We start from the raw sequence: 26,880 nt of genomic DNA on the forward strand, positions 1-26,880 counted from the left end.
AGAATTTAGAAACTTGAACATTCCGGATACAATTGCATTCTCTTTGTTTAATCTTGATGATGGATGAGTTTGTTAAAAAGAGTAGTTAACAGAGCATCTCTTTTTTCAGCTTTGGTTTCCTCTCTAACTCTTCTTTGTTCTTCTCCTTCTCTCCAAGCTTGTTCACCTATTAATCTCTCTCTCCGATTTCTCCAACGATGCTCTCCATTCTAGTTCAAACATTCTTCTCTCCATTGCTCTTGTCTCCCTCATTTCTCTCCATTGCATTTCCGTCCTTTGTTGTTGTTGTAAAAATTCTCGAAGCATTTCTTGAGCTCCAATTGCTCCACTATTATTCATATTTATCGTACTAGTATTCCTTGGATTCCTACCTGTTAATGTTTTTCTTTTTCTTTTACTACTGCCTCCGTTTGTAATTCTTTCTTCTTGAAAACTATCTTCCTCCGCATCATCTTCTTCTGAAAATTCTTCCAAAATTCTATATCTCTCATTAATCTTCTGCGATTTCTTCTTTGTTTGCACTGTTCCTGACTCCGATTCGAGTAGTAATCTATTCATTGCCCATTCGGTAAACACCGCAGGGAGTTCATCAAAGTTGTTGGTAGGACGGTCAAGGTCTAGATTAGGAAATCTAGTTGGTTAAGGAAAACCAAGTAGTAGGAAATACCAATTGGTCCTCCAAATAATATATTAGAAAGAGTCTAGTCCAATTGACCTAGTCAATTGTCTGTTTGGTCCTATTTGGTAATACAAATTATAGTTTGGTCCTAAAAATTATAGTTCGGGCCTAGGGTGATGTCATGGATGATGTAAATGTCATCTTGTAGTGGCAGAAATACCCTTTTGGATAAGGGCAATATATATAGTCAAAGAGTAAGAGAAAAAGAATCATTCTCAGATTTACTTTCTCTTTCCTATATTTTCGGATCTTGAATTTCTCTCTCTCTTTTTCTTTTTTTATTTTCTTCCTGCTAGTGATGAGAAGACGAAGATGATGATGAACGATTCTCTCTTCTCTCTATTTTTTTCTCTGCTAGTGATGAAGAAGATGAACGATGAACGATGACGATGACGAATACGATGAAGTTTTGCATTTTTTTTTGATGTTTTGCTTCTGTTTTGATGATGAAGACGGTGAGGTTGAAGATTCTGCTGCTATTTATGATGATGATGAACCTTTATCATCTTACATGCTTGGGTAAGTTTAGGATCTACAAAAGAAGATGAAGATGACGGAGTTCATTTCTGGAATGAACTCTGGTTTGTGATGAAGATTTTGATGTTTTTCCGTCCGTTGTTGCTGCTGATGATGGAGAGGATGAAGATGATGAAGATGAGTTGTTGTTGCTGCTGATGATGATGATGAAGAAGATGAAGATGATGGAGTTCATTTCAGGAATGAACTCTGGTTTGTGATGAAGATTTTGATGTTTTTTCTTGATGAAGATAGATTTATGTTTTTCTTCATCGCTGTTGCTGCTATTGTTGAAGATGATGAATTTGATGAAGTTCATTCTTGAAATGAACTCTGTTTTCTTTTGAAGAAGATGATGAAAATGATGAAGATGATGAAGACGACGATAGATTTATGTTGAAGATGACGATGAAGACGATAGATCTTGATTTTTTTATGTTTGCTGCTCGTGTTGAAGATCTTGAATTTGATGTTGTTGTTGATGATGAAGAAGAAGAAAACGATGACGACGATTTCATGGATCTGTTGCTGCTGCTGTTTGAAGACAACGAAGATGATGAAGATGATGCTACTGCAGTTCATTTCTACGAATGAACTCTGAATTTTATGGATTTTTTTGTGTGTGTTCATGTAAAGAATGAACTCTGTTTTTTTAGGTTTTTATATGGAGTTCATTTCTGGAATGAACTCTGTTTTCTTAGGTGATTATACGGAGTTCATTTCTGGAATGAACTCTGGTTTTTTAGGTTTTTTATATGGAGTTCATTTCTGGAATGAACTCTGTTTTTTTTATGTTTTATATGGAGTTCATTTCTGGAATGAACTCTGTTTTCTTAAGTTTTTATATGGAGTTCATTTCTGGAATGAACTCTGGTTTTTTTATATTTTATATGGAGTTCATTTCTGGAATGAACTCTGTTTTCTTATGATTTTATATGGAGTTCATTTCTGGAATGAACTCTGGTTTTCTTAGGTTTTTATATGGAGTTCATTTCTGGAGTGAACTCTGGTTTTTAGGTGATTTCTGAAAAAATAAGTAGAAATTAACAGGAGTTCATTTTGACGAATGAACTGCTACAAAAAATAAGTAGAAATTAACCCGGAAGGGTACTTTTGTCCATTTAATATTTTTAAATAATTATGGACCAAACAGTAAAGGCGTTTGACTAAAGGACTAAACTGACATGGGCCCACCTAAAAAAGGACCAAACGATTATTTTCCCAACCAAGTACTTGTATCCTAAGTATAGCAGCTTAAGAGGTTTGTCTCTTAGAGCTAAGTTAGGAAACCCTATACTTGTAGGAAAGTAATCCTTGTTAAGGAATGTGTCCAGTTCTATTGATGTGTATAAATAGCCATAGAGAGAACTAGAGAAAACACACCAGAGCTTTCTCTTCTTCTCTGCTTGAGCTTTGTATATTCCAACCTATACGGTGATATTTAAAATTGTTATTCCTTCCCGAGGATTCAACCTCGTTAAATACTTGTTCTTCTTGTGTGTGTGATTGTGTTCTTGGCGATATTGAGATACCTCGTAGTAGAGCAAACCTAACGCTTCTGCAGGCTTTGGCGCAACAATTGGTATCAGAGCAAGGAGACGCTCTTGGATACGGGTACTCGAATTGCAGTTGAAGTGAAGGTATTTTTCTGAAGATTGCTTGAGGTAATATAAATCTCAAAGGTTTTGTTTTTTTGTTTTTTGTCTATATTTGGTTGTTTGTGAACAATGGTTGACGGGGACGAAGATCCGAAAAATCCTTTAGGAGAACATTCAGAATCCACAAATAAAGATAAAGAAACAAAAGAAGAAATACTTCATTCACATAGATCACAACTCAAGGTAGAAGAGTTTACAGGAACCAATAACTTTGGTTTATGGAGAACGGACGTAATGGATGCTCTTGTTTATCTTGACCTAGAAGAAGCTCTAGAAGGTCAGCCAGTGGAGATGTCTGAAAAGCAGTGGAACAAGATGAATAAATGATGTCTTGCTTCGATACGAGGGTGTTTAGCAACTGCAGTAAGAGTTAATTATCAGCACGAGACTTCATCTAAGGATCTATGGGAAAAGCTAGATAAGGAATACCTTGTGAAGAACGTGGCCAATAGGATACATCTTAAAAGGAATTTGTATCGCTATAACATGAAGAGAGGTGCAACCCTAACCGAGCACCTAGATTCATATTCTAAACTTCTTGCTGAGTTGGTTAACTACGATGAGAAGATCAACGACGAGGAACAAGCTTTGTGTCTGATAAACTCTCTTCCTGAAAAGTATGAACTCGTGATTAAAGCATTAATGCACGGCAAGGACAAGATGACATATGCAGAGGTCACTACAACATTACGTAGTGAGGAGTTCAGGAAGATAGATCGTGAAGACCTTGCAAGTGAAGCTAACAATGACTTGCTTCTTTCAAGAGGTCGTTCAACAGATAGGACAAAGAAAACTGGTATTTATGGTAAAGGTAGAGGACGTTTTAAGAGTAGGACGCGACTGCAGAAAGATGAGTGTGCTTGGTGCCGTGACTTTGGTCATTGGGCTAAGGATTGTATCAAGCGTAAGGCAAGAGAAGGAGATAATAGTAATACCGAGGTGAACATTGCTAAAGGTAATGAAGAATCAGATGATGCTTCTGATTTCTCGTTGACTGTGACACCATCAGCTTGTGCTATTACAGATGGTACATGGGTATTAGATACTGGAGAAACATATCATATATGTCCATATTGGGACTGGTTCTCAAGTTTTGAAGAGCTTGATGGAGAAGTACGTATGGGAAACAATCATACCTGCAGGGTGATTGGGATTGGTAGTGTTCGTATCAAGATGCATGATGGTATGGTTAGAGAGCTGAAGGAGGTAAGAGTTTTACCTGCCATAAAGAATAATCTGATTTCACTCGGAACTTTGGAAGCCAAGGTCTATAAGATAATCGCTTAAAATGGTGTTCTAAAGGTAATCTCTGGATCTTTGGTAATCATGAAGGGCACACGTCATTATAATTTGTACTACTTGATTGGGAGTACAACAACAGGGGATGTGTCTATTTCTGAACACATCGAAAGTGCAACTACCGATAAGCCGAAGTTATGGCACATGAGACTTGCACATCCAGGTGAGAAGTCGTTGCATAGGTTGATTCAACAAGACTTGTTGAAAGGTGCTATTGCCTGCAAGTTAACATTTTGTGAACATTGTGTAAAGGGAAAGAAAACAAGAACAAGCTTTGGCACAGCTATCCACAATACTAGTGAAGTTCTTGACTATGTTCACTCAGATGTTTGGGGTCCTTCCAAGAATGCATCATTGGGAGGGAAATATTGGTTTGTGTCGTTCATTGATGACTATTCTAGGCGCGTATGTGTGTACACCATGAGGCATAAGGATGAAGTCCTAGAAATCTTTCTGAGGTGGAAAAAGGCAACTGAGACTCAAACTGGCAGAAAGATCAAAGTACTACGTTCGGACAATGGTGGAGAGTACAAGAGTGATCCGTTCTTGCAAGTATGTCAGGATGAGGGGATAAAGAGGCAATTCACAGTTAAGAAGACACCGCAACATAATGGGGTAGCTGAACACATGAATCGTACTTTGTTGGAGAAGGTACGATGTGTGTTATCTAATGCTGGATTAGGTAAAGCATTTTGGGCTGAGGCAGTTACGTATGCGTGCTTCCTCATTAATAGGTTGCCATCAGCTGCATTAGAAGGTAAAACTCCTATGGAGAAATGGTTTGGTAACCATCTTATGACTATAACTCACTTCATATCTTTGGTTGTCCTTCTTGGTATCATGTTAGTGAAAATAAGCTTGATAGTCGTGCTGTGAAAGGAATCTTTGTGGGTAGAAGAGTGGAGTAAAAGGGTTCAAGATTTGGAATCCAGTTGAGAAGAAGATAGTCATGAGTAGAGATGTCACATTTGATGAGATGTCTATGGTAAAGTCTTGGGGTTCTCGGCAGGTGGAGGACAGAAGCACCAGTACTAGTGAGCCTTTGCAGCAGGTGGAGATTGATGCAACTCCACCAATTCCATTTAAGTCTGTATCTATTCAGAATACTTATGAAGACATTGGGTCTGCAAGAGAGGTAACTACTGAAGTTCCAAATGATAGTGACACTGTTGAGGAAGAGGAACAAGAGTCAGTAGAAGATACATAAGTTGCGGTCACGGAGACCATATCAACCAGCAAACCGAGAAGATCAACCAGGAAGCCTGGTTGGATGAATGATTACATTGCTTATGCATTACCAGTTATTGAAGATGGTACTCCTACTTCCTATTTAGAAGTTGTACGCAGTGCATAGTGTAAAGAATGGGAAGGAGCAATGCAGGACGAGATGGAGTCTCTTTACAAGAATGACACATGGATTCTTATGAAGCTTACGAACGGTAAGAAGGCCATAGGGTGCAAGTGGGTATATGCTAAGAAAGAAGGATGGTGAATCAAGTACGCTACAAGGTAAGGTTAGTTGCAAAAGCTTATGCCCAAAGAGAAGGTATTGACTACAATGAGGTGTTCTCTTAGGTGGTAAAACACTCATCAATCTGTATTTTGTTGGCCTTGGTAGCACAATATGATTTAGACCTAGTTCAGCTAGATGTTAAGACGACGTTCTTACATGGTGATCTAGAAGAGAAGATCTATATGACTCAGCCGAGTGGGTTCAAGGTTGCTGGAAAAGAAGAGTGTGTATGTAAAGTGAAGAGATCATTGTACGGGCTGAAGAAGTCTCCAAAACAATGGTACAAGCGATTTGACCAGTTTATGATGGGCCAAACATACACAAGAAGTCACTATGACCATTGTGTATACTTCAAGAAGCTACATGATGGGTCTTTCATATATTTGCTCTTTTATGTCGATGATATGCTGATTGCATCAAATAACAAGAAAGAGATCGATAATTTGAAGTGCAAGTTGTCATCTGAGTTTGAGATGAAAGATCTAGGAGAGGCTAAGAAGATTCTTAGTATGGAGATTCAACGTGACAGAGAGAAGGGTAAGGTTTGTTTGTCTCAAAAGGAATATTTGAAGAAAGTGTTAGTTTGGTGTCTACGAAGGAACTAAATCTGCAAGTACTCCCCTTGATGCTCATTTTAAGTTGAATGCTCGTATGTCTCCCACTACAGAAGAAGAGCGAAGGTATATGGCCCAAGTCCCATATGCTGAGGTTGTTGGTAGATTGATGTATATGATGGTATGTACAAGGCCGAACATTTCACATGCAGTTAGTATGGTCAGCCGTTATATGCATTGTCCTGGTAAGGGACATTGGCAAGCTGTGAAGTGGATTTTGAGGTATCTTTATGGTACGGTTGATGTTGGCCTGGAGTTTGTGAAGGATAGAAGTAACAATCAGTTGTGTGTTGGGTATGTGGATTCTGACTATGCTGGTGATTTGGACAAGAGACGTTCAACTACAGGTTATGTATTTACCGTAGCAGGGGCACCAGTTAGTTGGAGATCAATCTTGCAGTCTACTGTAGCGCTTTCAACTACGGAGGCAGAGTATATGTGTAGATGGGGAAAAACGATTTGCTGGTTTTTAAGGAATTGAGGAGACGACCGTACGGAGGAGACTCCTCGAACCGAGCGAAATATTAAACCTCACACAGATGCACCGCTGCAAAGGGGGTGCTTTAGATTCGAGAGATCAATTTGTAGTACTCCGGCCTAAATCAAGACAATGACCGTTCCAGAGTAAATTCGGTCACAAAAGAGGATGGGTTGATCTGTAGGAGGGAAGCTGGGAAATGTGTGGAATCAATGGTAATCAAAGATTGTGGGTGTGTGAATTCTGAATATGATAAGCTCCGAATGATTGAAATTGCTCAATTGAGAGTAGTTGCTCAATTGATGAGTTGATGATCTCGTGTTGTCGATGAGACGTGAGATTGATGATACTGTTGATGCTTTAATCATGATTCAGAGACTTATTTATATTGCTGGAATTTTAGACACCATGATCCCATGAAGAGTGACAGTTGATGGAATCAAGGAGTGGGAAAGTGGAGATCGTGTTTGAAACCAGTTGCTCAACATGTGGAGACTTGGTCGATTTTCCACCCACTACTTCGTGAATTCCTTCAACTGATTGCACGACTTGCTCACATTCCATCGTGTGTTTGAACACACGTGCCGTAGACCGCCAGACCAAAACCCTAAGTGATATCCCCCTAAGTGACACGATTGACGTCTCGTGGTTTGTTAGTCAATTGATGACTTCGTGGTTTGATGGGACGATGAGTCCATGTAGTTGCTGAGTGTCGAACATGATGTTCTGAAACTCATGAATTGAACATGTCATGAGACAGAGGTATAATTCTTACGATGAAGTGAGCAAGTATTGCTCATTCGATGGATCGTTGAATATAGATTGTTGAACCAATATTCCTTGGTTTGAGCAAATATTTATCATCTGAGCAAGTGTTGCTCATGTGATGAATTGTTGAATATTTGATCGTCTGAGCATGTGTTGCTCATCTGATGGATTGTTGGCAGCGTACCAAAAATATTAATTAGAATACTGATCTTTGATCCGAGCATAATTAATAAAATTAATGACCATGAGGCCGTCGTAAAATTATTAAGGTTGGAATCTGGAATGATGATCCTTGGATTCAGAAATCCTAATTTGATCAATTGATGATCAATTCATGGTTCGTCAGAAGTTTAACCATGGGAGGAAGGAGGGAGCAACTACATGGGACCGTGGATCAACCATGTAGTGTCCATATGCTCACGTGAGCAAATACGAAGAACTCCTGAAGAGTTGACGATTTGTTGGTGGAAGAATGATTAAATGCTGGCTTAATCATTTATTCAAAATGCTCGTCTGAGCCTTAGGTGAGAAAACCTAATTAATTATGACGAGGCGAGGGACCGACCATGGAGTCATGAAACTGGCCCTAGGTTGTCACGTGACCGCCTGACGATCACTTCATGAAAATCCAAAATGTTTGGAAGAGTTTTGGACCTAATACGAGCAATTGTGCAAATTAGGTCAAAACTGTGAAAATTGATGGGACCGACTTCCGTGAGCCAAAGAGCCAATCTTGGTCGGTCAAGATAGCGTGCTCGTGTCCCCAAGGCATCCGCGTCTCAGTCCTGAGAATTTTGATATTTTATGGCGTGCAATTGGGCATCCATTCGAGAAAATATGCCAAAATTAGGGTTTCGACGAAACTGAGGAAAACACCATGAGATGATGAAAAATAATTATAAAATAATGAATGAGGAGGCGTGGGACCGCCGTGGTAAAGGCATGGTCGGCCGGTCGTGAACACGGTCCCGTGGTGCATTTTCCTTAATTTTATAATATTTTGATGATTTTATGAAAAATTCATGAATTTTGAGAAATTTGATGAATTTAGGGAGTCTCCATGAATTGAAGGAGTTTTCATGAGTTCATGGAAGAAAAATATTAAAATAATAAAAACACAGGCGTGTGGGACCATGGAGGCATGGCCGGCCGGCTATGGCCCGATCCCACAAGTTTTTCAAAAAAATTTAATATTTTTAGGTATTTTTGATGATTTGATGGAATTTTTCCTAATTTGAGAGAAATACCATAAAATCAAGGAATTTGATGAATTCAAGGAAAAATAAGATAAATAATAATAAAAAATAAAGCAAAGGGCGTGTGGGACCGGCTAGTGGTCCGGTCCCACAAGTATTCATAATTTTATTTTATTATTATATGATGATTTGTGCAAAAAATACCATGAAATTAAGGAGTTTTTTCATGAAATTAGAGAAATAGTAATAATAATAATAAAATAATAAGGAACTGTGGGGTGTGAGGACGGCTGGGACCAAGGCATGGCCGGTTGGCCAATGGTCACGCCCCACACTGCTTTCCTTAATTTTATATTATTTTTTACGAATTTATGAAAATATCATGAAACCGAGGAGTTTCCTCGAGACGAAGGAGATTTGATAAAATGAGAGAATTTTCATCAAATCATGGAAAATAATAAAAATGCATTAAAAATATAAAACTGGCGTGGGATTGACCACGACACGGTCAGTCCGTCGTGTGTCTGTGCTCTCAGCACCCTGGTCAATATTTTTAATTATTTATTATTTTCTTCCCTATTTTGCATAGGTTCATCGTTTCGTTGTATTTTGAAATACTCGTTCGTGCGGTGACTGTTAGTGTATCGTCGTTGAATACACTTTCACCACTTGAATCGGGATTTACTTAGAGGTAGCTCAGACGCCCGGTCGTTGAATACACTTTCACCACTTGAATCGGGACTTACTTAGAGGTAGCTCAGACGCCCGGTTGTTGATTATTTATTACTAATTGTGGAATTCAGTGGAGAATAATTCACAAAATTGAGTAATAAGATGTTTATTATTAATTCATAGGATCAACTGAGGATTCTACTACGAATTCAGAATAATAAAGTGAGCATTACCATTCCATGGGATCGTAGATTCGACCATAGAATTAGAGTAATTAAGTTTTATCTATTACCATTTATGAGACCAGTTGTGGATTCGATCATGAAATCAGAGTAATGAGATAATATAGTTATTACTATTCTATGAAATCAAGCCGTGGATTCGATCATAGAATCAGAACAATTGTTTATTTCCATTCCATGGGACCAGTCGTGGATTCGACCATGGAATAGGAGCAATTGTTATTGCCATTACATGGGACCAGTCGTGGATTCGACCATGGAATAGGAGCAATAATAGATTATTATGGGAATTCAGTAGTGAATGTCACGGAAGAATTAATCTTAATTAGGAATAATTAACTTTGTGGCTCTATACTAGCAGCGCAAGCTGTCTAGGAGCATTAATTATCCTGATATGAGCTTGTCGGTAAGTCATATCCTTTATATAGTCAGGGTAAACTCGTTGTTTGTTCCTGAAGACGTTATCGCTCTATACTAGCAGAGCAAGCTGTCTAGGAGCCGTCCATCTCGTGATACTATATAGAAATAATCACTGAATGTGTTCAGTATTCATGAGATATGCCGTTGTCCATTCGTGAGACTACATATCTACATGTACTATGAGAGAAAGTACTCTCCGTTAAGAATTCGATGAGAGACCCGTGTCTCAATAATCACGTCTGATTGCTGGATCAGAGCTTCGTATAATTATGAGTTTACGATTTTAGACCTTGTCGAAAATCCACCATATACAATATGGTAGTGACAGAGGCATTTAAGGAGGCTATATGGTTACAAGGTTTGCTAGATGACTTAGGAGTTGTGCAAGACGATCTGCATGTGCATTGTGATAGTCTAAGTGCAATTTATTTGGCTAAAAATCAAGTGCATCATGCTAGAACCAAACATATAGACGTACGATTTCACTTTGTGAGAGAAATTCTTGAATAAGAAGACATTCTACTTGTGAAGATCGATACCAAGGACAATCCAGCTGATATGTTGACTAAAGTAGTATCTGGGATCAAGTTTCGACATTGTTCGAAATTGATCCACATCCTTCCAGTTTGGTAAGAGACCCTTTTGGGGTAGAGGTTCTTAGGAACCAGGTGGAGGCCTTCTAACAAGGCCATTTAAGAGAACTACGGTCGGGTTTGATCCTATTGAGGACGTAGGCATCCAGTGATGGTTCAATCGACGTTGGAAGATGGAGGTGATTTATCTATTGATCGTCTCATGCATGAATGCATGATCTGAGGTGGAGAATTGTTGGTAAGACGGTCAAGGTCTAGATTAGGAAATCTTGTTGGTTAAGGAAACCAAGTACTTGTGTCCTAAGTACAACAACTTAAGAGGTTTGTCTCTTAGAGATAAGTTAGGAAACCCTATACTTGTAGGAAAGTAATCCTTGTTAAGGAATGTGTCCGGTCCTATTGATGTGTATAAATAGCCATAGAGAGAACTAGAGAAAACACACCAGAACTAGTAAGAGTTCTATTCTTCTCTGCTTGAGCTTTGTATATTCCAACCTATACGGTGATATATAAAATTGTTATTCCTTCCCGAGGATTCAACCACGTTAAATACTTGTTCTTCTTGTGTGTGTGAATGTGTTCTTGGCGATATTGAGATACCTCGTAGTAGTGCAAACTTAACGCTTCCGCAGGCTTTGACGCAACAAAAGTATGAGCTTTGTCAACCATTCTATGGCTCCGACATGTCTTTTCCCTGTAAAAAAACCCAAGTGAAACTAATAAATTTCAAAGCCGATAAGTTACAAAACATACACAAATTCAATCACAAAACTAATAAATTTCAGGAAAAGGGAAAATTTGAAATAATCCACTGGTTTCTAAATCGAATTATATTACCTGATAACGATTGTCAAGACTTTTACATTTACATTTACATTGACCATGATTTCTTTTATAACCATTTTCTTTCATTTTTGTTGAAACAATTCCCCAAAGAACTTTATTTCTTTTAGCAACTGTGAAGTCTCTCTCTCATTCGGCTCGAATTGAGATGAAATCCTTAGTTTCTTGATTACTCCATTGAGGTATTCTTTCCTCTTTCTTTATCGTAATCATTGAACTTGAAGTAGTTGGAAAATCTCCTGGATTTATACGACGATTTGCAGAGATGAGGTCCATTCGATTTAGCGTTTCGCTTTCCCCAGTTAGTCCCATCATCAGCTTCTCCATTTCCTGGTTTTCTCTCTATAACCCTTTAATCTTCCTTCACTTCTATAAAGCTTTCCCAAAGTTAAAAACCTACCAGCTGAGGAGTATTTCCAAAGCAAAAATTCTATGTGAACCGTTAGAACAAACATAACCAAAACGTCTACACATAACTTTATGCTGGGTGTCATGGCATTTAGACGGGACCCATTATTCTCCAAAGGTACGCTAATTTACTTTTTGGGACATACGGTTTTGGGTTGGTTTTTAATGCGATTCATATAGAACTACTCTTTCCAAAGAGTACATGGGTGAATTTGTTTCTCTTTTCTTCTTATAATATGTTATTAAAAACGGAAAAACGTAAAGATATCCGAGGAATCAAGTTTAATCCGTTTCTCTATCTTTTTTGATTTATGTGGTACATATGTATAAATATAACCCCAAAAAACAAAAAAGATGTTGGTTAAACCGATTGTAGTACATTTTTGGCGGGATTGGTAGGTGAAAAATCAGTTTTTGTTGGTGATGTACTTATGCCGATTCCTTCACTTGGATATTTAAAAAAAAAAAAAAAACAAAGTTTACAATCGATTTATGTACGAATATATGTAATCTGATTGTGAAGGCAAAATTGTACAAGAAAATGCGAACATAAATCGAATTACATGTTACGCAATGTGAATTGAGGAATTTTTCTTTAAAATAATGACGTCTTTAATCGGTTGATATACTTATACATATATACCGATTGTTTAAGATCGATTTTCTCGACTATTACACATATATTGGTTTTGTATCCTTAACTTATTGATATATGTTGTAGATTGTTGCAGCGTTCGACGAAGATCAATCCGAACCCGTATCTCAGCTGGGTCCTAATACCTCTGCCACTATCACACTGATTTGGAATGGGAAAAGAGGGACGATGCAAAGCAATGGTTTGTGGACAAGGGCACAGAGATCAAATGCGCATTAGTTATAGGTCGTCATTCAAGTCGTGGTCGTTTAGATTTTGTTTGCGGGAGAGGTGAAAAGCAAGAAATTCACAAGGAAAAGGACATGTCGTATGTGAAGAAGACGACTAGGGAATACATGACTAAATCAAAGATGTATGGCTTCCCATTTAAGATTGTAGTCAATAGACCCAACAATGTATACAAGCTCTCTAAAGTGGTGAATGGTTGTCATAACCATGATGATCTGGAATCTCTTATTGGACACTCTGTCGTCTGTAGGTTGAAACCACATCAATTGGAAACAATAAAGTCGATGAAAGCGTGTAAACCAAGTGACATCCTTAGGAAGACTAAGGAGGATGAAAAGTGAAAATGCGGGGGGCACCAAAATACACCACCAACTATTTCTTAGGCAACTTGTATGGACTAAACTCAAATACAATTCTGAGAGTTACAACTTAATTAATGAATCTCAATTAGGAATTAAATGAAGAGGTTATATATCTTTCTTTCACAATCAATATGTAAACGGAGACAAGTCCATGAACCTGATTATACTATGAGAGTACTTGGACGATTCCAAATATCAATATCCAAGAGCAATCAAGTTGTATCCAATAATTTCGATGGACATATCTACTTTGATTGATTTACATACAACCTGTGATATTTTAATGGTAAAGATGAACAATATAATACGGAAAAACAAATAACACGGACACCAGAAATTTTGTTAACGAGGAAACCGCAATTGCAGAAAAACCCCGAGACCTTGTCCAGACTTGAACACCAAACTGTATTAAGCCGCTACAGACTCTAGCCTATTATCAATATTTCGGACTGGAATGTAGTTGAGACCGAATCCACCGTCACAGTAATTCAGTTACATTCGCGCTCCTTACACCTCTTGAATCTCACAAGACTCTGCGCAATTTATTCCCTTAGCCGACGTCCTTTACAGCCTAATAGTTTCTTCAACTCAATTGAAGACTTTAAACCAATCTGCCTCCCACGGATAAGCCTATATGTGATTTCTGTTTTGAACAAAAGATCAAGGTGATATAGGAAATCGTTTGAAATAGACAAAGTCTAGCAAACCTCAAAATCCGGTACGTATAACTCCCGAAGAGCAACCTAGATTATTATTCACCTCACAAGTAAAACCTACTCTGATTTCAACAAAGAATCGGTATAGAGGAATATACTTGTGGAATCAGAAAGTCTAAGACGAATAAAATTTGTGATTTCTATCTATCTTGCCTAATCGGAGTGAGACTCAATAATCAATACCAAGATCAAGATACACGAACTATCAAGATAAAGATAGTCGGATCTGGCTTCACAAATCCCTAAGCGAACTCTTTTTAGTCGCTAAACCTAAAAAGGTTTAAAGGACATGACGGCTATAGTTTACAACTAGGACACACAAGAAAAGTGTCGGGGATTCGAAGATCCCAGTTGCTTGAGGTTTTCCTTTTATAGACTTTCAAAGTCAAAGGTTGCTTTAGGTTTAAGCTAAGGAATATTTGGAATCAAGCAATCAATATCCATCGTTAGATTAATCTTTGATTTGAGATTACCACAACAAAATATATACTCTGGTTAGGATGAACCATAAACGAACCGCGTATCATGACTTGTTCATGAAAGGTTAGCCGAAACTAGCCAGGCGAACTATAAGCTTAACCATTTTTATATAAGACTTTAAACTTTAATCTTGAGTCACAACCATAGGTTATAATGTGATCAAATATGTGTAGATGTGTTTTTAGAGTGTTGTTCAAATGCCGATTATCTCATAGAAATAATTCTGATGCATCTGAAAATATTCGACTGGGTAAGTACGTATACTTGGTACGTGTACTTACTTTCCAGTTTGTGAGTTATTTTTTCATGGTACGTGTACTGGGTTTGTAAACCCTTAAAAGAAAACAAGTTCATGAGTCTACAGAAATTTTTCGGTATGCATACTAGGTATGTGTACCATCCTGAGTTCACGAGTCAACATATTTTTTTTGGGCTTGCATACTCGGTATGTGTACCAAAAGTCGTTGCCGAACTATAGCTACGGCGATACGTAAACTGGGTACATGTACTGCGGCTCCGGACCTATAACAGTTACGCCAGTATCTAATATGGTATGTGTACTATCTTGTATCCAGATTTACAGTAGTTCTATATCTCTCTAATAATCAATTTGAAACATTCCTGAATAACATCAATGACACATATCAATGTTACAGGCTATTTTCAAATGATTAACTTGAATCACGATTTAGTTCATAAAAAATAAATTGTTTTCAACCAAATTCATCAAGTTTTGAACAACTGTCCTTAAGCTTAGTCAACATATTTCGAGAATAATTAGCAAGATAAACTTGACTCGAAATTTCTGTTGTGCATATAAAGTCCACTTTAGTCATGCAACATAGTCTCAGAGATAGAAAGGTGAAAACTTGAGTAATGGGTGGTTCAGTCTTCACTTACCTTTTGTTGATGAAGTTCTCCAAAAGCTTTGGTTGATCTTCGCCTTCAAATGGTAGAACGCAATGATGTTTGGTACTCAACTACACACTTTTATCCTAATCCAAAACTTGACTAAATGTAGACTAGAAATCAAGACATAATTTTGATCAACTAAATTTGATAACAAGCTTGATATAGTAACACTTATGAGGAATCAAGTAGTGGAAAGCAAAGTGACTCGTATTTTCTTCGCGCATCCGGAGATGATCAAGTTGGCTCAATGCTTCTATTTTGTTAATAGATTGTATATACAAGACAAACAAGTACAATATGTGGTTGCTAAATATTGCTTGCCACACTTCCGATAAGCAAACTTTCACGGTGGCATGGGGATTTATGGATCAGGAGAATGGTGTGAGTTTTATTTGGATGTTTGAAGGAGATATGCCGTGGTGATCAAAGTTTGATGATCGTAGTAACGGATGATACACCATTTGGGATGAATCACTTAAGGATCGAAGCATTGTTTTATTCAACCATAACAACATACATTATATTGGTCTTAGGCTACGCGAAGATTGTTCATTATCACCAGTGTGTAAATTTTATGAGGACTCGGAGCTCACAAAGGAATGACTGAAAAAATACGAGCCCAACATGAAGCTCCGGGAAGAATTGGTCGGTCCGGATCAAATCAAGGGTCTCCAAGTGTAGGTATAAGTATTTGATTTTTGTTAAGAACGTGAACTATCAGATGCTTATATTTTGTCGCTTTCGTATATTGTATATTGCAAATTGAACCAAGCTTAATAAATAAAAGTGATTTGTCTTTTTTGGTTATGTTAAATTCATGAAAGTTCTACGATAATCGGTTTACTTATATGTTATTAAAGTTTGATTCTGAAGCTAGTATTCTTGCAGATTTTTCATAATCGGTTTGTATGTCATGAACTATAAACCCATTCTGAATTCAAACACGAATCGACTACGTTGATGTTCCTATAAACTGATTCTGAAAAAATCCTGCCTGGGGATTTATTCGGAATCAGTTTATGTTGTTGAAAATGTAATCCGATTTCGGATGAAATAAGTTACTGGAAAATAAATAACTTTTAATTCTACAATTAGACTACATTTAATCTAACATGCCTTGCTTGTGGTCTATTCCCACTTTGCATAAACTCTTAAATTTCAAACTTAGTACATTGCGATGATAAACTAGCATGGTACTAGACTACCACATTGATCTTGTAACTGCACAAAATAAAATTTCTCTATTTCTTAGTGCGAGATTCAACTATCAATGCGGCTTCGAAATGATAAAACTTCTCTCCTCTCCATTTGGTATAAGCATCATGTGCCCCAAACCTGTCTCCTTTATGCCTAGAGAGAAACTCGTTATACTTATAACATAGTTTCTTAACGTGAATAGTCCTTGAACAAACGTGGTCTGGCTCATAACTATGTCATGGTTTCTTGTAGTTACCGTCCATATTTGGAACGAAAGGACCAGTTGTAACTTGGATCCAAAATATACTCTTATGCCGATGTTCTTCGGGAATATCCTTGACAATGTAATAATTTTTAACCCATTCGGTTTCTTCCTCAACATCCTTTAACCTATGCATTAGTAAGAATTGGACTTGACCTTGTTTGTTTGCCTTGAGTACGTCTTCTTCTTCCATCGCAGTATTTGACGATGTTGTGGTAGTTCGTTTGCTTCTTTTAAGTATGTCTTCAAATGAATTGATAGTTGATGATGATGGAGTAGTTCGTTTGCATCTTCTAAGTATGTACAAATAAATTGGTAGTTGATGATGATGGATTTGACATTTTTGAATGAAAAAAATGAATAATGAAGAAAGATTTATATGAATAAAGTAGTGTATGATAGATAATATGTTATCATCTGTATATACACAAGGGACCAACAACTATAATTTCAAAAAAAGAAAAATAGTCGTTTGCGGCAAAAATCGGAGTATATGTAGGCACGTATAATCTGATTGTGAACTTAGAATTCTTGGAAACAACTACCTTATCATAATCGGTTTGTATATGAGGCAAATAAAGACCGATTATGTCATAAAAAAATCCAGAAAAGTGGGCATTACATCAACCCGTAATCAGTTTATAGAGAATCATGAACAATAAAGTTGAGACAAAACTAATTCATTAAACCAAATCATGTTTTATGAAAACAAACTAATTTTTAACCAGTAAGAAGAAAACTAGCTACACATGTTTTTGGAAATCATATCAAAATAAAAGAAGAAAATCATGTGAAAAATTATATGTTTCTCTCTAAGGGACAGGTGGCTAGATCTCTAGAGAAAGAGAAAAATCTTATCTTTTATATGTTTCTCCCAAAAGGATACTTTCCAACACCTCAAATTAGGTCAAGTCTTCTCAAAGTATATCTCCAAGGGGTCCACCAAGCTCAAGTGTCAAAATACCTTCTCTGGTATTTTGGGTCAAAATTGGTGGCCGAAAACTGCAGGAATCCATCCGGAAAACACCCAAGGTGACCGGGAAAGTCAAGCCGGTCACCGGTCAAACTTGGTCATCGGCCAATGTTCAGACCAGTGAGTCAACTCAGCCATGTCAGGTTGAGTCAAAGAGCTAGTCATCTAACCAACTGATTTGCTTAGGCCTTCAGTTCTTTGCACCATCATGGTGCAACACAGTTCCTCAATCGGTTCATGCTCAGGCCATAATCTGTTCCATGTACACAACTCCTGTATTCATCCATCATTCCTGAATTAATAAGGGTTTCAACTGCAACAATGATTCCTTCTTAACCCATCAACAAACATCTAAAACCTTGTGAGGTACTAAACACGGTATCTTCATATGAAATAATTTAGAAAAAAAAATCAATTTGAAGAAACCAATTCTTAAAACTTTTCAAAATCACATATTAAACTATGAGCCAAATTTAATTTCATTATCGGCCTGCCTTTCTTAACAACCCAAAGTGATTCGGCCAAAAAACCTATGCAAATTGTTATATTTCTCATGAACCACGTACGCGACTAACGAAACCACAATATATAATAACGAATATATAATTAACAAGCCACACTTTATGTGTTTTATACGCATTGGATTAGGAACTTGTATAAATAAGTTTGCGAAAGAAAAAGAACAAATAAGGTAGAAAATAAATTTAAAATGTGATAAAAGAAGGTTACACATAATTTTGAAACTTTAAGTGTATTTAATTATTTTTAATATAAAGTAGGAATTTTATTGATCAAATAAAGGTTACACAGAATCATCCATATGGATGCACTATAGTATCCAAGCAGGGAAGGAGTTCGACCATTCTTCCTCATAGATTATTTATTTTCCATGTTTTGCAAGCTTGTGTGTAACATGGTTAACATCCCTAAGCACATGAGTGCATTTCCAACTATCAAAAGAATTTTCCACAATCAGTTATCAAGTTTCTTGTGGTCCATGTTATTGATTTTGATCTATCATTTAAAGCACTAATAACATTCAAACAGTCGCCCTCTAGATGAACATATCGATATCATTTTTGCCTCGCCCTTAATGCAGCTTCCAGCAGTGCTTTTACTTCAGTCTGTTCTTGATCTAATGCTTTAGTACTGCAACATCTAGCTCCATCCGCACTACCCGTAAAAGACCTACCTATTAGTCCAATACCTACAGACTTAGGAAGATCATCAAAAGCAACATCACAGTTTATCTTCATAAATAGATTATTAGGCTTCTGCCATTCTCTAGTGGTTTGCATGATACTAGGGATAACATTTGTACTGTTTGAAATAGCCACTCTATTCTATTCCGCATAGTCAGATTTAATTAAGTGGACAACTTGACTAAGATTTTCCTGCTGAACCTCAAATACTTTCTTGCACCTGCATTTCCAAATATTCCACGTAATAAAAGCAAACCATTTGAGAACACATTCAATATTAACAAGTTGATTACTTACTTGGAACAAGTTGCAAAGACATTCATGAATATCAACATTAGTAATAACAGGAATAAGAGTAGGATCAATAGCATTCCACACAATTTTAGAGAAAGTACAGTCCAGAAAAATACGTTGCATGCTTTCAATGTGGAAATTACAAAAAAGACACATTATCTCCCAATGGGAGACATTTTTGTAAACACCTCCACAGAAAGTGAAGGATATAATTAGGAAGTTTAAATTTCCAAAAATGGTCCCAAGAGATAGGAACTGAGTTACTAAATCAATTTTCTTGGTTCCTACTATTAAGAATAGCTCTATGGGCTGGTTTGACTAAAAATTCACCATTTGAGCTTGGTTGCCATCTAAGACAATCCTTCCCATTTAAAAGGACTTCTAATTTTAGGAATAACATCCACAGTGTTAATATCAAAACGAGCATTCAAGTTTGTAGGTTCCAAGACTTAGTATCTTCATCAATCAAATGCGAAACAATGTTCATCCACAGTGTTAAAGCGTACTCTCAGTATTGCAAATTTGGTGAGCATATACCTGGAAATTTTTAACTATTCGACAAATAATACCTAGAAATTTGGACATCAGTAATTTTCCCACAAAGTGTCTAAGAGGGTGCTGATCGTTTGTACCATATAATCAATTCTTGTGTTTTGTATCAGCGCTTGACACATGTCTTACATCATTTAACCATAATTAACTTCATATATTTCTTTCATATTTCATTTTTAATAATTGAAAAATAAAATACCTAAAATGTTTAAAGATAAGTTAAATCTTTATTTTATATTAATATTTTACGTAATATTTTTTGCACAATCTGAATTACTATTTTTGGCATATATGTTTGCATTATTTTTTTATAAGACGGACTCATGAAACGAGACTAAACAAAACTAAAACTAACAAGTCTTGGTATCGCAACACCTATAACATCATTATTACATAAACTGATAAGTCTTGGCATATATGTTTGCATTTTACATATTTGAAAAATGCAGATAAAATCCAAAGTGAATTTTGTAAATGAAAAGTAATAAATCCTAAAAATAATAAAAAGAAAATATGTTGACTAAGCTCTTCAGAATATTTCCATCAACTTAATAACATAAGTACATAATTGGGGTACATTCTTATCATCCCCTCATCAGTACCAAAGGATTATAATTATTTAATTATTATTACATGTGATAATATATTTTAAGAGGTAAAATCAACGATCACATCCTTAATTCTCTCTTCCTTTTTAGTTTTTTTTAGATATTTAACTATTTGCTTTCCTTAATTAGCAAAGATGAAATATGAAAGGAATATATTAGGTTAGTTATGGTTAAACAAGGTAAGATATGTGTCAAGAGTTGAATGACCAAACAAACAAATTATTAACAACCTTAAACGCTTCTTACTCCCCACCATTTGATACCTCACAATACGCATACACCACCTCTCTGCAACTCAAACCCAAAGTTAGGGGAAAAAAAAAGAGACAGAGAAAGAAGGAATTTTGTTTTGATCAAGGTCTCCATTAATGGCATTAACAAAACAACAACAAGAAAAAAAACAAGGAGATGTAAGAATTTATTTGGTGTCATGTGTACTATTTTTTTGTATAGTAGCTGGAGGTTTCTTTCTTGCGTTGTATATACATCTTCCTGAATCTGAATCTTCTGCATGGTATCCTGCTGCTGGGATGATTTTAGTTGGTATCCCTTGGATTTTTTGGCTTCTTACCTTAATTTATGCTTGTTTAAAGAAACTTGTATTAGGATCCATAAATTCCGACAAAAATAACAACAATAATAACAATAACAAGGTTGCACCAGTAGTTTCAAATGGTAATGGGGGAAGAAAAAGTGGTGCATCAACATCTACGAGATCATCGACGGAGTCTAATCTCGGGGCCGATAATGGTGGTGCTGGACATGTTCGATTTGGTGGTGCAACTGTAGTTGGTGACGAAGAGGACGATAATCATGACGATGGGGTTGAATCGCTTGATGATGACGATCGGGATTCAGATTTAGATCACGAAGGTGATGGTGGATTATCGTCACGTATTGGCCCAACAAGGTCCTCGTCTAGTAATGGTGAAGGATCTTCTTTATCTGTTGGTTCTCATGAATCTGAATTGCCATTAGCATTCTCTATGTGATTATATATATATAATAAATTAATTAGATCATTAATTCTCATTTTGAAACAACAAAAATGATTAGTAGATATACTGTCGCAGGGATATGTTCATCATGATTACGAAATTCAAAGTAGCATCACTTCATCATCATCTAGCAGTCTATGATTTTGGGAAACAATTGTTGTCATATAAATAGATAGGGACACATTGATAGAAGGTCCTTTAGACTGAGAGACATGCATATGCATGCGAGAAATCAGAGTGAGGAAAGAGGCGAATATAGTTTCCATGTGTATTTTTAGGATGATTTTCCAAGTGTTTTCAAATTTAAAAGTTGGTTCATCTTCTTCCTCGTGTAAAGGCCTTATAGTTGTTAATTGATGTTGCACTTAAATTTCATGAGTTTTGTAGCCCAAATTATTTTAAGAAACTTAATATTATTCTCAATTCATATCAGCTAGTTACGAAGATTATAGTTTTTTATCGGGAGAAGGCTTCGCTCAATATTTTAAACATTTGATCCATAAATTGAATAAGAATTGAATATTGATTGTACAAATGTTTTTATGAATATGGATGATAATTTCTAACCAGATCGTCTACTTAATTGTTTATTTGTATTTCTTATCTCCATGCTATCCTTACATAAAGAAAGTATATGTGATTTTTCAAAAGGCTTTATTTATTTCAACTCGTACCTTTGTGATCTATTTATCTTTGGTTTGTAGATATTGATTATTACCATAAACTTAACCATTTTTAAATCATATTCATAACCCAAAATCTAGGTAATCAAGCCATTAAATGTATGTGAAACAGTGAGTCGAGCAATTGATTGCCCATAGACCCCATAAACAAATCATTTTTTTATCTTCTTCATATATGCCTTTATAGTGAAGGTATTACTAGAAAAAACTTTGCAATATTGTAAGAAGCTTTTGAAATTGATGTGTTAATAGATAAAAAATTATTCCACGTAAAAATATATTCTAAATCTTTTCTCTTAGAATTAAAATACTTTACGTCAATATTTTATATTTGCATGTTTTAACGAATAAATCTCCCAACTTTTCTTATTATTAACATAGGTTTACTCAATAAATACTTTCAGTGATTCTCAAAGACTTTAATGGATCTCTAAACTAAAGTATTGTGTTATTGGTTGTCTACTTTTTGAATCTCTGTCAAAGTGTATGTTATTGGTAATAGCTTGTAAAAAGGTCTTCTAAAATTTGTATTATTTGTTGTAAACTTGAAAATTCAAAGGCTTTGCATACTTACCTGTTTTGAATACTTTGAGTGATTTTTGTCTATATATTTGCCGAAATAAAAGTCTTGCAAAATATGTAAGTTTCTAGAAAACTTTCGAAAAATTTAAATGTATCTTTATTCTTTTGTTTTATATCATTTCATAAATATACAGTATGTAAAACCCCTGTCACAGATGCATAATAATTATATGATATGATTTGGCACTATCTAACTGTTAATTAAAAATGTGTAATAGTAATTATTTTTATCATTACTACTTATTGCATTTTATATTGAATATAAATAAAAGATGTCAGATAATAATAATATTATTTATGTTTAATTTTAGTTTTTTCTTTAATATATTTTGTTTCCAGTTGAAGTTACTATAATAAATAAGCTATGATATTTGTATTTTATTATGTCAGATTTTTATACATTCTTTGGATTTCGTAAATTTCTATATGAAATTTATTTTTACAACTCTTCGTGACTTTACAGATCTGTATAAGACATTAGATAACTCTACATAACTCCGCAAGATTTTCCTCAATTCTGCTGAACTCTAGGAAATTTAATAATTTTTGTTACTCTTTCGAAATCTCCACAAGTCTATAAAAGTATTTATTGAGTAATATTCTTTAACAATACAATATCATTTAAGATTGATGTTCTTATTTATGAATATGTGATGTTGAACTCCAAGAAAAACAAAAGCGTTAAATGATTAATAAAGTCAGATGATTTTGATTTGATCGATTCATTCATTAAAATGAAAAATATCTAAAAGAAACATATCCCTAAATTTGTATTGTTTTTTTTACTAATCGAGAGATTAGTTGAAATGTGAAACAATTATTTTACTACCTCCGCTTCAGAAAGATCCAATAAAAAATTTACTTAAATGAAATGGAAATATGATGCTCCAATATCCGTTGACTTTTTTGTTTTGCTTTTATAATCGACCAGATTCACGCTGGCAATTCTGATTATGGGTTTTTGCAGGCCAAAATCATAAAATTATATATGTCATGTAACACAAGTATCTGTTCTTAAAATTATTTATATAATAACAAACACCAGAAAACTATTGGTGTTTGTTGCGATTCTTCCAAAACATCTGGCTATGCATAGTATATATATTCTGAACAAGCTCTTGTATTACTCTTTCCTTATCTTTGTCCTTAAATAATTATTAAGCTTGTAAACATATTGACCTCTAGGATACAACAACTTGAGGGTATATACCACGGTACAGAAATCCTGCAAAATAATTCCTTGATGGTATATAACAATGTCTATGATTAAATATAAATGTTACTTATGCAATACGAGGGTATATACTATGAAATATAGGACAAAACGAAAATCCAAGTGCCAATCGCATGGGCATGGGCATGGCCAGGGTATAGGCATCATCCCCTACCTCGCACCTTGTGCTATCTTTGATAAACCCAAAAACTAGAATTATGCTGGTGCATATTGCAAACATTACCAAACCTCTAGCGCTTCCATTCTTCATCGTTGGTGGTTATGGAACAAACGTTTCACTTTTCGCAGTCGTGGAAAGAGCATTATCCTATCGCCGGTGTTATACGTACTAGTGTTTCCCATGCCAGTGATGGAGAACCATCTCGTCGTTGGTTAATAAGTGTTACTTCCTTTAGCCCTAGCACCTCTCGACGATGTGCACAAGTGCCTTACTTATCCCGACGCCTCATTTGCGCATCAAACCGTTTACAGTCGAGGTCGTAAGCTATTGGTACTCTAATACAACACCTCGGGAGACGAGCATTCAACGACAAAAAATTTCAACTATATATGTCAATATTTGACATCATTACTTATTACTCCTTCATATCCATGTGTTAGTGACATGAAGTGTTATACCACTGAGTATGCATACTCAACTGCCCACAACTGGCATTACTAGAGATTCTTTCTCACAGTACACTACTTACATCTCATCGTTCACATCATATCATTTATAAATCATCGCTCACAACCTATTACGTAAAGATTGTCACTCGCTTCTTATTGCGTAGAGTTCATCGCTCGCCTATTATTTCTTGTAACCCATTGCTCATTAAAGTAGTTTATTCTACTCGATTTGCTAAAAATCATTGAGTCTCTACAAGACCCATCAACCATGTACTTGACGAAGTAGTCTTATACGACTCTGTCAACTCAATATTAGTAGCATGTTAACTCTACTTGTTGATTTCTTAGAGACATCAAACATGTCATATGGGGGGGGGGGGGTATTCGTTAGCTTTTTGTTATAGCGGTCTACGACAGATACGATGTGTCAGCTCATATTCATAACAGAAAGAGACTAAGTCGTGATAAATGTGGAAAGAAATGAGGGATAAGTGAACATGTAAAAATCAGTCTTCCCAACAATGCAGAAAGGATTTTACTACGCATGTACAATATTCTCGAATCTTCTCGATTCTTCTATTTTCAACATGTTTTCCACTTCTCAAGAGAGACAGTGTGCTACTCCAAAGATAAATAGGCAGCTCAACCTATTCAAAAATCATCTCAAAAATACCAAGTAATCTCTCAAAAAGATCAGAGAGTTCTCATAGAAGTAGTTTACATCAAAGTCTAAGAACTTGATATCTACAGTTCGAAAACATCACCCATAATCACATCACCACACTGATCTCTCGCTCTTTCTCTACATACCTCCCTAAGATCAACCCTATCTCATCTCTTTATGACTGAAGTGGTGTTTGTACGATCATTTCTTGATATATGCAAGTTCCATACGATTGTGATATCTATAAGTCATAAAAATATTGTTACTAACCTACTTTCACTTTATTTGTTTTGCACTTAAAACATGTTGGTTACCACAACGAGAGATCAATCTCTCGGTTGTGAAGTCGATGTCAAAAAATCAAATAAAAATGGTCGATATTAGGTCAGGTTCGGTAACTTCAAATCTCAAGCATGTTCCTACGAATACTAGTGGTGCTAGTAATAGTATTACACCAATCATTCCTGCTGGTATTACTCCCAGTACCAGATGTTAGAGCACTGCTCGGTCGAACTCGCAAGCGTTGCTATCTCAAGCCTGTTTGTCAAGTTTAGTTGTCAAAACTATAAGTCTTGATTTCTAGTCTACTTATAGTTATGTCTTGGATTAGGATAGAATGTGTAGTTGAGATTTAGACTTCAGACCGCTCATCAATTGAAGACGAAGAACTACTATGTCATGTCCCTTAGTTGTATTGTTAGCGTGTCTTGATATGGGCCACCCGTTAGGGGCACCCTCTTGTTGGATGCGGTTAACCTTTGTCACGAGTATCTCATGTAAGCTATGTAGTTGTCCTTTATATTCTAGAGTCTGTACCTGAGAAGTTCAGTTAATGAAAATGTAAACCTTACCTTCTTTCTTAAATCCTTCTGAAACTTCTGTCTCTAACAATGTCTTCTTATTATCCCCCTAATTCGTCTATTTCTTCTCCTAATCCTCTATATCCCTCTATCTATCCCAAATCATCTCTATCCTTAGAGATCCAAGTTGTTCCTGATAATCCAATTTGTAGTGGGTTCATTACAAGTGTTATCAGAGCAGTCGATTCTGAGACTGCTGGCATGAGTAAGTTTGAAATTGCACTCCTATCTTCCTTGAAAACGATGATAGCTACTGAGTTTAAAGATTTCAGAGAACGTTTGTTGAAGAAGGAACTTGGATCCGGTGACGAATTACTGGTAACACCGCCAGGTTCTGACTCTCAAGCTGACTTGAAAAGGGTTTTCAACAACAGACTAAGCTTTACTGATAAAATTGAGAGTACGGTTACCGATTCACAATTGATAACTGATGCTGGAAAATTGAAGTCTGGATCTGAAGACACTGGTTTAGTTGAATCCGAGTTTATTGAGTCGAAGCTGACTGGGGACAAAGTTGATGTCAATTTGAAGTCAATTCCACTCGATTCTATTCAAGTTCAGAAACATAATTCTCACCAAATCCTTCAACTCCTAATGCAACAGATGAAGGTAATTTTCAATCTATACCCATAGTTGAATTCTATGGTGTCAATGGATCTAGTGATGTTAATAGGGTTCGGAAATGCAAGGCGTCTACAATGTTTATGGACTACCAAGAAGGTAAACCATTCACTTTTGGTAATAAATTTTGTAATGATGGTATGTATTTTGAAGTTAGGAGAGCTAAAGATTACAATTCTATTAAGGGTGTCACTCGAAATTATTCTACTTCTCTAGCAATAGATGATTGTAATTCCTGTCTGATACTTAAATTCTCAACAATCGATGGAGCCAGTGATGTTTCATCTAG

General features: G+C 35.9%; 1 protein-coding gene and 1 pseudogene across 1 annotated transcript; one reads left to right on the forward strand and one right to left on the reverse strand.

The window, feature by feature from the left end:
- Positions 1-47: 47 nt before the first annotated feature.
- Positions 48-11,818, reverse strand: LOC113294730 (annotated as a pseudogene).
- An 8,800-nt stretch (positions 11,819-20,618) lies between these two features.
- Positions 20,619-21,770, forward strand: LOC113292720 (homeobox protein B-H2-like). Its single transcript, XM_026541589.1, has one exon. The coding sequence runs from the start codon at positions 20,709-20,711 to the stop codon at positions 21,330-21,332; it is 624 nt and encodes a 207-aa protein (XP_026397374.1). The 5' UTR covers positions 20,619-20,708; the 3' UTR covers positions 21,333-21,770.
- The last annotated feature ends 5,110 nt before the right edge of the window (positions 21,771-26,880 follow it).

This window comes from Papaver somniferum, chromosome 7 (assembly GCF_003573695.1).
Source record: "Papaver somniferum cultivar HN1 chromosome 7, ASM357369v1, whole genome shotgun sequence".
Taxonomy (NCBI): Eukaryota; Viridiplantae; Streptophyta; class Magnoliopsida; order Ranunculales; family Papaveraceae; genus Papaver; species Papaver somniferum.